The sequence below is a fragment of the Lactuca serriola genome, chromosome 8 (assembly GCF_051521515.1).
Source record: "Lactuca serriola cultivar US96UC23 chromosome 8, Lser_US96UC23_V15, whole genome shotgun sequence".
NCBI lineage: Eukaryota > Viridiplantae > Streptophyta > Magnoliopsida > Asterales > Asteraceae > Lactuca > Lactuca serriola.
The window spans coordinates 130,592,642-130,608,367 of NC_136415.1; the positions used below are offsets into that span (position 1 = coordinate 130,592,642).

At 37.4% G+C, this 15,726-nt stretch overlaps 1 protein-coding gene across 2 annotated transcripts in view; it reads right to left on the bottom strand.

Moving 5' to 3' along the window:
* LOC145066411 (3-oxoacyl-[acyl-carrier-protein] synthase II, chloroplastic-like) overlaps window positions 1–15,504 on the bottom strand; it is a 43,869-nt gene extending 28,365 nt beyond the window's left edge. Inside the window, exons 1-5 of one of the 2 annotated variants that reach the window (XM_079013648.1) lie at window positions 15,162–15,504; window positions 14,850–15,028; window positions 14,551–14,754; window positions 14,286–14,396; window positions 14,097–14,192 (exon numbers count right to left, since the gene is read on the bottom strand). In XM_079013648.1, coding sequence (XP_078869774.1) covers window positions 14,097–14,192; window positions 14,286–14,396; window positions 14,551–14,754; window positions 14,850–15,028; window positions 15,162–15,438 — 867 coding nt within the window. In that variant the 5' untranslated portion in view covers window positions 15,439–15,504. Of the gene's footprint in view, window positions 1–14,096; window positions 14,193–14,285; window positions 14,397–14,550; window positions 14,767–14,849; window positions 15,029–15,161 lie in introns of both variants that reach the window. The other variant, XM_079013647.1, reaches the window with a different exon arrangement.
* Window positions 15,505–15,726: the final 222 nt, after the last annotated feature.

Consider the following 15,726-nt stretch of genomic DNA (forward strand, 5'->3'; position numbering starts at 1 on the left):
TAAAATAGAGATCAGTTCAACGTATAAATTTTAGATAATAACGACAAACTTACCAATTAGACAGCTAATGTCGTGTTCAAAATAGTTTTTGAAAATTTGTGATTTAGTCTATTTATTTAAAATATGTTATTATTATTTTTATTATTATATATTAAATTACTTAGTTATTCGTAATTTCGCTTGTATTTATTTTTAAATTTATTTTTAAAAATATTTAATATTTACACTTTAGTATTTAACTTTTTTTAACAAACGCATGTATTACATGAGTTTAATGCCTACCTGATATTTGGTTGGGAGGAATAAAATGGAATTCCCTTGAATTCCTATGTTTGGTTCAACTTTAAAGAAGTAAAAGGAATCCAAAATGAGAAAACATTCCTTCGTAGGAGAGAAAATACATTCCTACAAAAATATGGAATGAATTCAAAATTGACAATTTATATATATTAAAACTTTGTTCCCTTATGGACAATAAACCTACACGTTTTTTGTCAACTTTGTCTTTCATTTTTAGCCATTTTTGACACTTTTGGTCATTCTAATAAAAAAATTTACATTTTTTGGAACATTTCAATATTCAAAGTTTGGCCACAAAACTTTAAGGAATTGACAAATTTGGTCATTTTCTAAAAACTTGCAAATTCCAACCCCTTTAACTATTTAACCATTTTGACACTTTTGGTCCTTACAGTCAAAACTTTTACATTTTTTCATAAAAAACACAAAAACAGCCCGGGGCGAAGCCCAAGTTTTTTCTGCTAGCTACTATTATATCCACAAAACCATTAAGTAAAATTGGCGCATCTTACAATGTCGACTGCAACTGCATCTTTAAATGCATTTCAATTAATCTTCTTGGGTGGTTGCGTTGGCATAAAATATGCCTATATTAGATGGAACTATAACACCCGGTTCCTGGTATGTATTTTAATAAAGAATTATTCATTTTTGCAAAGGCACTCGACGAGTTGGAGACCCCAAACTCGTCAAGTAGGAATGGGACTTTTAGACGCGGGACTTGAAGTCTGCTCAACGAGTTGAGAAGCCTCAACCCGACGAGTAGTACTGCCAGAGTGAAACCCTAATTTTCAGGGTTTGCACCCTATTTAAGGACCTTAACACATCCTTGTAGCCTCCCTCATTGCCTCCCTCAGTCCATCAAACCATAATTCGTGATCTTGAGCCTTGCGAGTGTGTGTGAGTGAAATAGGATTGATTCTTTAGTGGAAGCTAGAAGTGCTTGGTTGAAGGAAGAAGCTTTGGATCCAGAAGTAGAACTTCATTTTCGGCTCATTTGAGGTATAAAGTCGATACCTTGGCTTTCTATGGCTTAGATCTCCATTTAGGGTTGTATTTTACCATTTTGGAACCATTCATGGATGCAAGCATGTTTTCGGGTCAAGACTTCAGATTTAGAGCCTTTGAGGGACTCCATGGCATAAAGGTGCCAACTTTATGGCCATAGGAGTCCTGTTGGATAAGGTGTCTAAGTCCATAACTATATTTAGTATGTACTTGTCTCAATTTGGCATGGTCCATTTGGGTTGCATGGCATTACAACAATTAGATAGACAAAATGAGAAAAGGAAACTTATGGTTTGTTAATATATTATAAGTTCTAATATATTAATAATATTATTTAATTAGTATTGATCAAGAATTAATCTGGAATTAATTTTGTGATCAATAGGAAACTAATTAAATATATGGAGATTGATTTGTAAATCATTCATTCTTATATATTGGGCTTATGGTTCATGATTCACTAGATTAGGCTAGGACCCATTGGGTGCTCCATGGATGCTCCATGGAGGTTATAACCCATGGATCATGGAGAAAATTAAAAGCCATGCACATTAGGGTTTACATGGTGTAACCCTACATGTGAAACACTATATAAAGAGCCCCATAGCTACCAAAAATTGACCACTAAGACAAGACAAAGAGGGCTAACCGATTTTTTGAGTGAAAGTGTTCTCTTCTCAATTTATTCCAAGAGTCGTGGTGTTGTGTGAGACATTTGAGGCATCACATTTGGGGTGCTAGGCTCACAAGGTCTTAAGGAATTCAAGCTACAAGAAAGGTATGTCATTATACTAGTTTTGTATTACAAGTACCCCATGCCATGCTAGTTAGGATGAAAACCTTGGAAAATTCTTATTTGCTTGAATATTAGAGAAAACATAGATCCAAGGTTTCTAGGGTTTCATGTATACCATATGAGTGTAAGAATGCTCAAAACCCATCAGTGGTATCAGAGCCTAGGATTGCTTTCTTGATATTTGATGCAAAATGCTTGAAAAAATTGAATTTTCTGCCCACTATTCAGTGGACTCGCCGAGTCCATGTGTATCTTCATCCTACTCGTCGAGTAGGTTCGTGCACTAAACGAGTAGAAGCTCCTGTGTGCAGATTTTCGAGTTTTGCTGCTGGAAATGGATTAGAATCATTACCCTAAATTGTTTTCGTCTTATAAAACCTGTTTTTGATGGTGTAATGGTTATGCTAATCCATTTTCAATGGCTATTATTAAAATTTCAAGTTTTATATATGTTTATATGATTCTTGAAATTGTTGATATGAATATTCATGCTTATGAGTTTTAGTAGATCATAGGAATTATTTGCAAATTGTTTGTTAGTTTAATTCTTGATCTAAATGTTTCTAATGGAGTCTATAATTTTTCTTCAAGTTATGTATTACCAAAAGTCATTTCTTGTAAAGATCCATTTAAGATCTATAGGTTACATACAATGAAGAGTCTTCATTTTAATAAACCATTAAACTCATATGTTATGAATATGAAAGGTTTTGAATAGTTTCAAAACTTGCCCTCAAGTTTTGGAATTTGTAAAGTCAATTTAGAAAACTTTAATTCCATACCCTAGAGTTTTAAAAAGTTAAAATTCAACCCTTATACTTTATAATATTATAAGTTAATACTATATATATATATATATATATATATATATATATATATATATATGTATGTATGTATAAGAGCAAGTCAGTTTTACCATTAGTAGGCCTCATTCACGAAGCTGGTCTATAAAGGGGGTATAAGGTTGTTGCCTATAAAATGACAGCTTAATGGGTGTCCACTCTCACCCACTGCTTCCTTGAATGGTGGAGGGTCATTAACCGAACGGGCAGGACAAGGACTATAATTCTCATTAAAAGTTTAATAAAAATATAAAGTAACTAAACTTTTTATAAATTCTCAATCTTAGTTACTTTAGGAAAATGTGAAATTGGTACTATCCCATGAAATTACACGTTGTACCTTACCAAGTCGTTGGTGGAGCGTGTGTGGGTAACCGACACACTAACATGGACTAGTAAGAGTGGAAAAGGATAACTTAATGTTTATCATAGATCGGTGGAGCACGTGTGGGTAACCGGCACATCGACTAGGTGATAAAGATTAAGGGTACCAAGTTAATTTGCATGGTTATTAACACCTTGTTTGTGATCCTCGGCATCCCAGTCACAAACTTGAGAGGGCACAATCGAGATGTAAACATGTCATTGAAAAGTTCAATGAATCTCAAAAGATCCAGGAGTTTCAATCCAATTAAAACCTAATAATTTATTTCGTTTTTCATGGTGGAAATTGGTAAATCGTCATTCGCCTACCTTCAAATATTTTATAGCTTAGATTACAGCATCCCTCTTCCAAGTTATAAAGTATTATGTTGGATCCTAGCCTTAATATTAAATTTGGGTGTCTTATTAAGGATTCTATATCTAATCTAAACTTGTCTTTCTTCTTTTCAGATGTCTTCCAACAATGTTGTTTCTGGCTCAAACCCTACTGGCTCCTTCTCTCTCATGAACCTTTGTAGGAGAGTCATATTTGATGGTTCAAACTTTAATGATTGGATTAGGAACATTAGGATGGTCACACGACACGAGGACAAGGATTATGTCCTCGACAAGGAGTTGAAAGAAATTGATGAGTCTACTAGTACTCCAGACGAGATCGCTGACTTTAGGGCACATGAGAGAGATGGTACAAAATTGGCATGTATCATGTAGGCCATGATGACACCTGAACTCCACAAGTCCTATGAGGACTTTTACCCTTTTGAGATGCACATGGACCTGATGGACCGCTACCATCAGAGTGCTCGTCAAGAGAGGTATGAAATCATCTCTTCCATGATAACAACCCGAATGAAGGATGGTGAATCCATCACGGGCCACATGCAGAAAATGCAAAGGTTTGTGGACCGTTTGTTGAAGTTGAATGTGAACTTCCCCGAGGATTTGGCTATTGACATCATACTGCACTCCTTACCTACTTGTTATGATCAGTTCCGAATGACCTATCATATGAACAAGGAGGAGGTCACACTCAGCGAGCTTCAAGGACTTTTGAAGACAACCGAAAGTGGTCTCAAAGGTAAATCGGTTGTTACTACTCCTACTCCTAACACCGCCCCTGTTCTAGCAATCGGGCAAAGTAGAGGGAAAAAAGGAAGACCCCTTCGAAGGGTACCAAGGGAATGTCTCTTGATGGCTCCTCTTCAAGTGGAACCAAAGGAGGTTCTGTCACTTTTTCTTCCAACCCAAAGGATGCTTAATGGTTCTATTGTTAGGAAAAGGGGCACTGGAAATGAAAACTGCCCCAAGTACGTGCAAGATGTTAAGGATGGGAAGGTCAAACCTACCCATGCAGGTATTTACACTATATTGTCTAATAACTCACCACATACTACTTCTTGGGTTCTTGATATAGGTTGCGATATTCATATATGTTCAGATTTGTAGAGCCTAAGAAGAAGTGAAGATGTGGAGCACGGAAAGATAAACTTGATCATGGGGAATAAGAAAGCTTCACATGTCACCAAGATTGGAGTTTATTCTTTGTTGCTAAGTAGTGGGTTAGTGTTAGATTTGAATAAGTGTTGCTACTCGTCTGAAATGGCGAGAAATATTATTTCTTTTCAGGTTTGTACAAACAAGGATTTACTTTTCCATTTGATAATGAATGTGGTGGTATTAATGCTTTTTATAATAATGTTCTTTATATTAAAGCATTACCTTGTAATGGTGTATATGAAACTGTGTCAGTTGTAGATAACTTAGGAAATAATGTATTGCATATCGATTCTTCCACTAGTTTGGATAAAGCATCCTTGTGGCATTATCGTCTTGGAAATGTTAACAAGAAGCGTATAGGCCAAATCCAGAAGGCTGGAGTCTTGGAGTCGTTTGACTTAAGGTCAGATGATAGTTGTGAGTCTTGTTTGCTTGGAAAAATGACAAAGTCACCCTGCACTGGTACTTGTGCTAGGGGTGAAGGTTTGTTGGACCTCATACACACAGATGTGTGTGGACCCCTTAGAACCGCCACAAGGGATGCTAACCGCTTTTATGTGACTTTTACTGATGATTACAGTAGATATGGTTATGTCTACTTAATCAAGCATAAGTCAGAAACCTTTGAAAAGTTCAAAGAGTTTAAACATGAAGTGGAGAATCAGCTGGGCAAGAACATTAACATGCTCCGATCCGATCGAGGAGGAGAGTATCTTAGTATAGAGTTCCTTTACTATCTTAAGGAATGTGGAATTGTTTCACAATTGACACCTCCCAAAACACCACAGCTTAATGGTGTGGCTGACAGGCGCAATCGAACCTTGTTAGACATGGTTCGTTCCATGATGAGCCGAACTTCGTTACCAATCTCATTCTAGGGGTATGCCTTAGAGACTGCCGCCCATATCCTTAATCTAGTCCTTACCAAGAAGGTTGCCAAAACACCTCACGAGATATGGACTGGGAAAGTTCTCAATTTAGACCACATCAAGATTTGGGGTTGCGAGGCTTTCATGAGACGAGAGACTCAGGACAAGCTTGAACCTCGAAGCGAGCGGTGTATTTTCATCAGCTACCCACAGAAATCCTTTGGTTACCTCTTCTACAGACCCAATGAGAATGTGGTCTTTGTGGCAAGGAGATGGGTCTTTCAAGAGAGAGAGAGAGAGAGAGAGAGAGAGAGAGAGAGTTTATAAGCCAAGGAAACAGTAGGAGGCAAATTGACCTTGAAGAACTTCAACATTCAAGTGGTGAAGGAACCCCAAACCCTAGCAATCAACCTGAGGAGGAAACTCCTGTTGATGAGTCCATACCTCTAAGGCGTTCCACAAGAGTTAGGAATCCACCTCAGCATTACTATGGTTTTTATATTACTGCGGAAGGTGATTCATTTATCAGTGATAGTACACTGGTAAATCTGGATGAGCTTAACAACTTTAAGGAAGCCATGGCAGGCCCTGAGTCTGCCAAATGGAAAGAGGCCATGGACAGCGAGATTCAGTCCATGTATGACAATCAAGTTTGGAACTTGGTTGATAATGTACCGGGTCATAAGACGGTCGGGTGCAAATGGATCTTCAAGAAGAAAACAGACGTGGATGGGAATGTACACACTTACAAAGCGCGACTGGTTGCAAAGGCCATTACTCAAACTCCGGGAGTTGAATATGATGAGACCTTCACACCAGTAGCAAAGATTAAGTCTATGAGGGTTTGGCTAGCCATAACTGCATTTCATAATTATGAAATATGGCAAAATGGATGTCAAAACCGCTTTCCTTAATGGAAAGTTGGCTGAGGATGTTTACATGAGTTAGCCAAAGGTTTTTTTGATGCAAAGCACCGTAATAGCGTGTGTAAGCTTGAGAAATCCATCTTTGGATTGAAACAAGCATCTCGCAGATGGAATATTTGTTTCGATGAGAAAGTCAAAGAGTTTGGTTTTTCGAGGAGTGAAGATGAGTCCTGTGTATATGTTAAGGCTAGTGGGAGTATAGTTAGCTTTTTGGTATTGTATGTGGATGACATACTACTCATAGGAAATGATATCCCAACCTTGCAGGAGGTTAAATCCTAGCTTGGGAAGTGTGTCACTATGAAGGACCTTGGAGAAGCTGCCTATATCCTAGGGATAAGGATATTGAGAGATAGGAGTAAGAGACTAATTGGACTTAGTCAAAGTACCTACTTGGATAAGGTATTGAAAAGGTTTAGCATGCAGGATTCCAAGAAAGGTGACTTACCAATCAAGAGTAACGCCAAACCGAGTAAGACTCAAAGCCCGAGTATAGAGGCTGAGATGGCTGAGATGAGTCGAGTACCGTATGCTTCCGTTGTAGGCTCAATCATGTATGCTATGACTTGTACTCGCCCTAATGTGGCCTTTGCTTTGATCATGGTCAGTAGATATTAAGGGAATCCATGCAAGGCTCACTGGACTGCGGTGAAGAATATTCTCAAGTACCTACGGAGGACTTGGGACTGGATCCTTACCTTTGGTGGGAGTGATGACTTGAGAGTTGTGGGGTATAGTGATGTTGGCTTCCAAACTGATAGGGATAATTTCCTCTCTCAGTCGGGCTGGGTCTTTACCCTAAATGGAGAAGCAATTACTTGGAAGAGTTCTAAGCAGGAAACAGTGGCTGATTCAACTTGCGAATCAGAGTACATAGCATCAAGCGAGGCGACAAAGGAGGCTATATGGCTAAAGAACTTCATTGGAGACCTTGGAGTTGTACCAGCTATTAAGGAGCCTATGGAGATTTTCTGTGATAATGAGGGTGCAGTTGCCTTAGCTAAGGAACGAAGGGATCACGACATATCCAAACATATCGACAGAAAATACCACTTCATTAAACATCGGATAGAAGGACTCATCGTGGTAAAGAGTGTATCATCGGATGAGAACCCAGCAGATCCCCTCACGAAGGGATTATATAGGGTTAAGCATTTACAACATCTGAGGCGCATCGGGCTGAAGGATGATATTAGTTTTATAGATTAGATAGCTATTTATGAAACTTGTAAAATGTAATTGACATTTAATGATTAAATAAAAATTGTTGTTTATTTATAAGTAAAGTGTTGCTATCTTATGTCAATTGTTTACTATTGTTTCAATTTTGCATGTTTTGACTTCCAGAATAATTTCTTTATTCAAACTCTCCACAGTCAGTCATATGTTGGAAGTAGGTACGAATCAAGACTATCATGAATTGGGCTTGTAGATGTCTAAGATGTTAGACATAGCAAAAGTTTCTACAACATTCATGAGTGCTCATAAGTTCTGACTATTGGATTCAACCCACGCTCACTTGTATCATTTCATGGAGTTTATCTCGAGTGATCGTGAGACGGTAATATTATATAAGTCTTCAAACCTAGAGATATGAGTTGTTAATTATGAGTTGGTTGTGCATTGATTGTATGAAAACGCATCGGTAACTCGATGTTATAAAACGTGCTTTTGTGTATGATTCAACAAGTAGTTCATACAAGCATATGAGTCGAATTTCATCTGTTCCTTTTAATCCTTGGAGGATTAAAAGAGATATCTGGGCCCCTAGATGATTTTGTTTTGACCTATGTACCGGGCCCAGTCAGAACCAAATTGATGTGTTCAGGTTAGTTCTATGTCAAACAAATCGGAAATCGGGAAACAAACTGATGGACAATAAGTACGACATTGTTCCATGTATTTGTCCGGCTGATATCTAGAACCGAGGATTATATGATCACTTATCTTAAATGGCGCATCATCATCTTAGTTCCGCGAGACTTGGAAAGAGATACGATTGTTGGTCGGTTCCTGAAGTCATACCTGTAACTATAGTTATTAGACTTATCCAAGTAGGAGACTGTTGGATAAGGTGACTAGGTCCATGACTATATTTAGTATGTACTTGACCCGATTTGGCATGGTCCATTTAGGTTGCATCCCATTACAACAATTGGATAGACAAAATGAGGAAAGGACACTTTTTGGTTTGTTAATATATTATAAGTTCTAATATATTGATAATATTATTTAATTAGTATTGATCAAGAATTAATTTGGAATTAATTTTGTGATCAAAAGGAGACTAATTAAATATATGGGGATTGATTTGTAAATCATTCATTCTTGTATAGTAGGCTTATGGTTCATGATTCACTAGATTGGGCTAGGACCCATTAGGTGCTCCATGAAGGTTATAACCCATGGATCATGGGGGAAATAAAAATCCATGCACATCAGGGTTTACATGGTGTAACCCTACATGTGACACACTATATAAAGAGCCCCATAGCTAGCAAAATCGACCACTAAGACAAGACATAGAGGGTTAGCCGATTTTTGAGTAAAAGTGCTCTCTTCTCAAGTTATTCCAAGAGTTGTGGTGTTGTGTGAGACATTTGAGGCATCACATTTCGGGTGCTAGGCTCACAAGGTCTTAAGGAATTCAAGCTACAAGAAAGGTATGTCATTATACTAGTTTTGTGTTACAAGTACCCCATGCCATGCTAGTTAGTATGAGAACCTTATAAAATTCTTATTTGCATGAATATTAGAGAAAACATAGATCATTGCATGTACACCATAGTTGTGCTAGAATGCTCAAAACCCATTAGTCCCATGCATCATATGAACAAGTTTTTAGGGATTTTGAGCTAAATAATCCATGCATGCACGTGAAGTTAGAAACTTTATGTAATATATCGACCCTAGGGAACCAGATCTATGTTTTGGATGTATTAAGGCCGACTAAAAACGGCTGTATGGTTTTAGACTATGAGGGACTCGACGTGTTGTTCATACGACTCGGCGAGTTTCGTCGTGGTCCCCCAACCTTTTCTGTTACTGAACAAACTCTTTGAGTCTAGGAGATGACTCAACGAGTTATACATGTTTGGGCTTGATGATTGAAGGAGAACTCGACGAGTTCAAGGAGGAACTCGGTGAGTTATGAGCAAAATGTCCTGACTCTATATGAAGGAGAACTCGACGAGTCCAAGGAGGAACTCGGCGAGTTGTGAGTAAAAGGTTCCGACTATGTTATAAGGAAGAACTCGACGAGTTCATGAAAGAACTCGTCGAGTAGGATCGGGACTTCAGGGTTTTATGGATTATGGAACTCGGCGAGTTGAGTCAACCAGATGTTGATTTTGACCAAAAGTTGACCTTGACCAGGGTGTTGACCTTGAATTTGACTTTGACCTGAGTTGACCCTTAAAGGGGATTTGAGTATGGAAGGATAATTAAAGGAGATCATTATGTGTAGGAGTTTGAGAGGAGTTGATCCCAACAACGAGGACAGTTCGGCTACTTTGTGACATTGAGGTGAGTTACCTTCCCATAGGAGTGGGTTGAGGCACCAATGTCGACCCACTAGTAGATGATTATAACTGAACTGATTGTCTTTGTGATAATTGTCTGGTATGCCACTATCTGCTATGCTTTATGTGCTAGTATGCTATGTTGTTATATGGTAGTGGTAGGGGTGAAATTGTCCTTGATTATCGGTTGAAAGAGACTGAATGGGAAGCCAGCACCTAGATATGCTAGGCTGTATATGATTTATATGTTTATACTAGGGTATCATGTGGTAGTGGTAAGGGGTCACTTAGTCCCCGGTTACTGGTTGAAAGAGACCGAAGGGGAGGCCAACACCCAGATATGCTAGACGGTTACCAGTTGAAAGAGATTGAAAGGGAGGCCAACACCCAGATATGCTCGGCAGTTACCAGTTGAAAGAGACCGAAGGGGAGGCCAACACCTAGATATTCTAGGCATTATGTGATTATATGGTGTGTGGTATAATGGGGGAACTCACTAAGCTTTATGCTTACGATTTTCATTTTTGGTTTCAGGTACTTCTTCCTTGAAGGGAAAGGAGCCGATATGGTAGCAACGTATCACATACACGATTTTACGCACCAAAGATCTATGAGATTTATACTCTGATATGATTTTGTTATGACATGTTTTGATTGTGGATACAATGGTTTGACATATGTATTATTACTATATGATTTTCAGACAAATGGTTTTATATTTGTTTAATTTAAAATTAAATTTTTGGTCCGTATTTTTGGAATGTTACAGGAACCATACTCAATTCACCATTTAATCCAAGTCAGTAGCATCCGTCCATGAAGGGTAGATCTATGTGGAGTTTCGTAATCAGACCCATTTTCTATATACACATTTGTACATTCTCATTTATCTAATATTGATTTTTTTTTTCGAATTGAAAACTGATCTCTGGAACATAGTTGAGGTTGGTATAATGGATGATTCTAAAATTATTTTGTAAATGAGAAAGCACTGATGAAGGTGGTGACCAATAAATCTGTGAGAGTTATAACCTTAACATCTAGAAAGATTTTACATTTATACTAAATGGTTAGTTTTTTATGGCTCTAAGTATATTCAATATTTCTATTTCTTACAAAACAATTCGAATGTAGCTGGGTTTACAACAAATATGCCTCATTGGATAGTTTTGGTCTTGGCCAACATATGTCTCCTGTGGAGTATCATACTATCCTTAATTATCGACTCATGATCCTAATATTTCTAGATGACAAGATATGTCCGGTATGTCGCAATGCATGTTTAAACTCTCTTGAAGAGTATACAGTTCATTGTAAAGAACTCCAAGGGTTCAATTACATGCACGATATGGTTAAAGATGTGTTGTTTTAAGTGTGCCGGTCTTTCTGTCAAAAAAGAGGCACCTACGATTTTCTTGACTGACCTGGCAAAATGAATGTCAACCCTCAAAACAGCTAAATTTTTTATATTTGGATGGACTGGAGGGAAACATGTTTGAATGGACCTTACAAGGGTATCCCCTCTCGTGGGATTGAGGGATAGGGGTTTCAAGCCAAGACATTCTGCTTTAAAAGCTGCTACATGCAAGGTAAAAAAACATGAGAAATCGTGCATGAAAAATCAACACTTATTTATACCATTTGCATTGATACGTTTGGTTTCCTCGCGACAAATGTGATGAAGTTTCTTAATATAGTACAATGGATCATGTATATCAATGTTATATCTCTAGATCTATAAATGTAGTCTTCAAAAGAATTGGTTTTTCCATACAAAAATGCTTAACGGCACAACTTGTCCGTTTGTCTTCTCGCTCGCCAAGGCCGGTCCTAACATATTTTGTGCCCGGGGCGAAAACCAAAAAAGGCCCTTATTGAGATAGAAAATAGTGCTTGATTAAGTGTCTTCGAAAAAATTACCCAAATTTCTTTCAAAAAAATGTTTTGGATAGTGGACTCTTATTGAGATAGAAAATAGTGCTTGATTAAGTTTTATTAATGAAAAAGATTTACATAAAATTTCCAAACCTCATTCCTTTTAGTTTTTCCTTGTGTGACTTATGTTATTGTATCAATATATCTTAGTTTGACATGCATAGAAATGTCTCCACTAAAATTGATTGTTTATGAAATAAAGTTTTCCTAGAAATTGTTATATTTTGGGTAAATTACATAGATTGTTCCTATTGTATAGGGTAATATGTATGTTTAGTCTTTAACAATTTTTTTTTTAAAATTTAGACCGTCCATACTACAAGTTTTTGTTGCATCTCTGGTCCCTATTAGACATACAAAGACAATTTTACCCTTATAATTTTATTTTCATATTTATTATAGTTTTTATTTATTCAGAAAAGATATTTATTAAAAAAGTTCATATGGGTCCCACCACCAAAAATCACTCCTTTTACTCCCCTCTCTTGCACCTTCTAATGATCTAACTTGCATCATCTCCATAATCAGCACTCACCATTGACTACCTCAGTCCTCTATCTTCACCGACGAGCTGCATATCCATTTTCCTTTTTCCTTTCTCTCCTGTGACACCTAACATGACCATCTACCATTCATGTTTAAAGATTCAACAAGAATCACAATCACTACCACCCACATCATAGCACAGGATCATATACACCACCGGAATCCGCCACAAACATCACCAACAACGTCCACATGCACCAAATCAAAATAAAATCAAAGACAAAGCTGAAAATCAAACTTGAAATCAAAATAAACGTGAAAGCAAAGCTCAAAACCAACGTAGAATAAAACATGAAATCAAAGCGCAAAACCAAACCATATTAACAATTGACATCTAATAACAGGGTCAGGAGGCTGCAACTAGAGTAACGATGAGAAAAGTGGAGAGACGTTGGTGAGTTTTTTCGTAACGAGGGTGGACAACAACTGATTTCTATGATATGGGTTTAAAAACAATTTTGAAATCCTGATTTCAAAATCAAATCAAAATCAATCCTAATCAACCGACCATCGATCTATGAAACAAAAACCAAAAATCATTTGGGGTTTCTAAAACGACAATCAATTTCTTGATAACATCGATTTCAAAAATCTCTAATGATTGTTTTTGTGGGTCACAATCAAACAAGGTGTGTATGAATTGTATTTTTTTTTTCTTGACTTGTAATCGAGGCTCACTAAAAACAAAAATTAGGTTGTAATCGACCAAGGGGGAGATGCAGACAACCGTGAAAAAGGAGAGGGGTGAAGGGTGGATGGTGGTGGCTGTGTACGAGACCGATGATGGGTAAAAGGCAGGAAAGGAGGGTTACAAGTTGTTCTTTGATATTGGTGGTATATAGCAAGAATGGGAAGGATAAGGGGACTGTGGAGTAAAATTAACAGTCGATAGTCGATGGTGGCTATGGAGGTGATTTTGGTAGTTTGGAGGTGATGCGGGTGGAAGAAGAGACGAAGTGGAGAAGAAAGGGGAAGAGTTGACGTCATGCTTAGGTTTTAGGGCTTTCTTGAATAGTTTTTATTTTTAATATTATAATAATATGAAAATAATAATAGAATATTAGAAAATATTTATTAAGAGCAATATAGTCTTTTTTTTTTTTTTTTAATCTTGGATAAAGACTAATCGTGCAACAAAAATATAATATAAGGATTGTCCGAATTAAAAAAAAAAAATTATTAGGAACCAATCAGACATATTATCCTAAACTATAGGGACCATCTATGTAATTTACCCTTATATTTTCTTCACCGTCGGACTTTCCTCACATAATGTTTGATACTACAATTTAAGAGTAGTTTATATATGTATATTTTGGTTAATTAGCAAATCATTTGTGACTTTGATTTGTTCACATCTTGAACACATGTTTGAAGTCCAGAACAAGTCCAGAACTGGAGCAGATCAAGCAGGAGATGCAAGATAGGGTATGACAAAAAGTGAACAAGCACGCATAAAAAGAAGTACTCACAGCATCCCCGTCGATGATATGATTTGCTGCATTTAATATGCAGAAATTGCTAGTGGCACAAGCTGTAGATATAGAGTATGTAGGACCCATCCAACCCTAATGTTTAGCAGGAAAATAATCAGTTACAAAGATCATGTTGATTGCTTTCAAGTGTTGTAAATTCAAAGAAGACGACAGATTTGAGCTCACCAGGTCAATGGCTAGCAATGATGATCCAATGTTAGTACTTGCAAAGGGTACGCAGAAAGGATTCATCTTCCTAGGTGAGACCCTCAGTGCTTCTATAGAGTCGCTTACAACCTAAATAAATGGAAACAAACAATAACGAATCTCCCGAAAAATATGCGATTTTCTATACAACCATAATTAAACTAACTAAAAGAACTTGTCGACAACCCTTTCGGTTCCAATTTCGTACATGATTGAAACAATTACTAATTAATATATAATATACCTTCATACCACCTATACCCGATCCGATCAAAACCCCACATCTACTTTTATCTATCTCCTCCATTTGACCTTCTGTCAACCCACCATCTACCAATGCTTTCTTGCCGGCTGTTAGCATGTAAAGCATAAACTTATCCAGCCTTTTGGAGAGCTTCGGAGCGACCCACTCATCAGCCGAAAAACTTTTGATCTCTCCAGCTATTCGCTGTAGTTCGAACTAATGAGTTATGTCTATGTTAATCAACAACGTAATTAATTATGAGAGATCAAGCTAGAACTAATAATGACATATATACGTACAGTAGGATAGTTTGAACAATCAAATGCCTCTATTTCAGTAATGCCACTGACTCCTTCAAGCAGGTTATTGTAAAATTCATCTGGATTCTGGCCAATGGGGGTCTCTACACCCATCCCGGTCACAACAACTCTTCTTCGGTCACTTGGAGTTTCCGCTTTCATGGCGTACTTGACTACAACTGTTTCTTGACATAATTATGTCCAAACATAATTACGGTAGGCCCTTTCTAGTTTTTTAATTATGTCAAAACCTAATTACATGTGTCCTAACTAGTGGAATTAATTATGCACATGTTTGAAAATTAATATTACCAGATCTGTGTGAATGGGAACAAAGACAGCGACGCCTGCAACGGTGGACGGAAACTCTCGTGAACCGGAAAGAACAAGCAGTAGCATGCGCATGGAGAAAGCAAGAAGAAGAAAGAGAAAAGCCATTGGAGGTGGATGGAGATATAGAAAACGAGTTCATATTAGTACTTGCACTAAAGGGTTTGCAACTGAGTCGCGATCTTGTTGAGAAAAGGGATGCAGGGTGTTGGTAGTTGTGCTTGGAAACATACGCAGAAGCAGAAGCAGAAACCGCCATGTTAATTTACGAATGAATGAATAGCGTCTGGTATTGTGTATACAGCAAGTACTGTACGTACGTAAATAAAACTCAAAGATCGATCGGTGATAGCTACCAAACTTATTTCACCTAATTTAACAAGCAGATTGTGAAATTGATTACAAATATGGCATACGTACATAAATTAAGTATGAATAGATGGGTCTTCCATTATCTGTTTACATAGATACGGCTAAGGGGTTCCTGCACGAAGGCAACGTGACTTCACCAAACAAAATAAATATGGAATCCGTATTTAGGTGACGT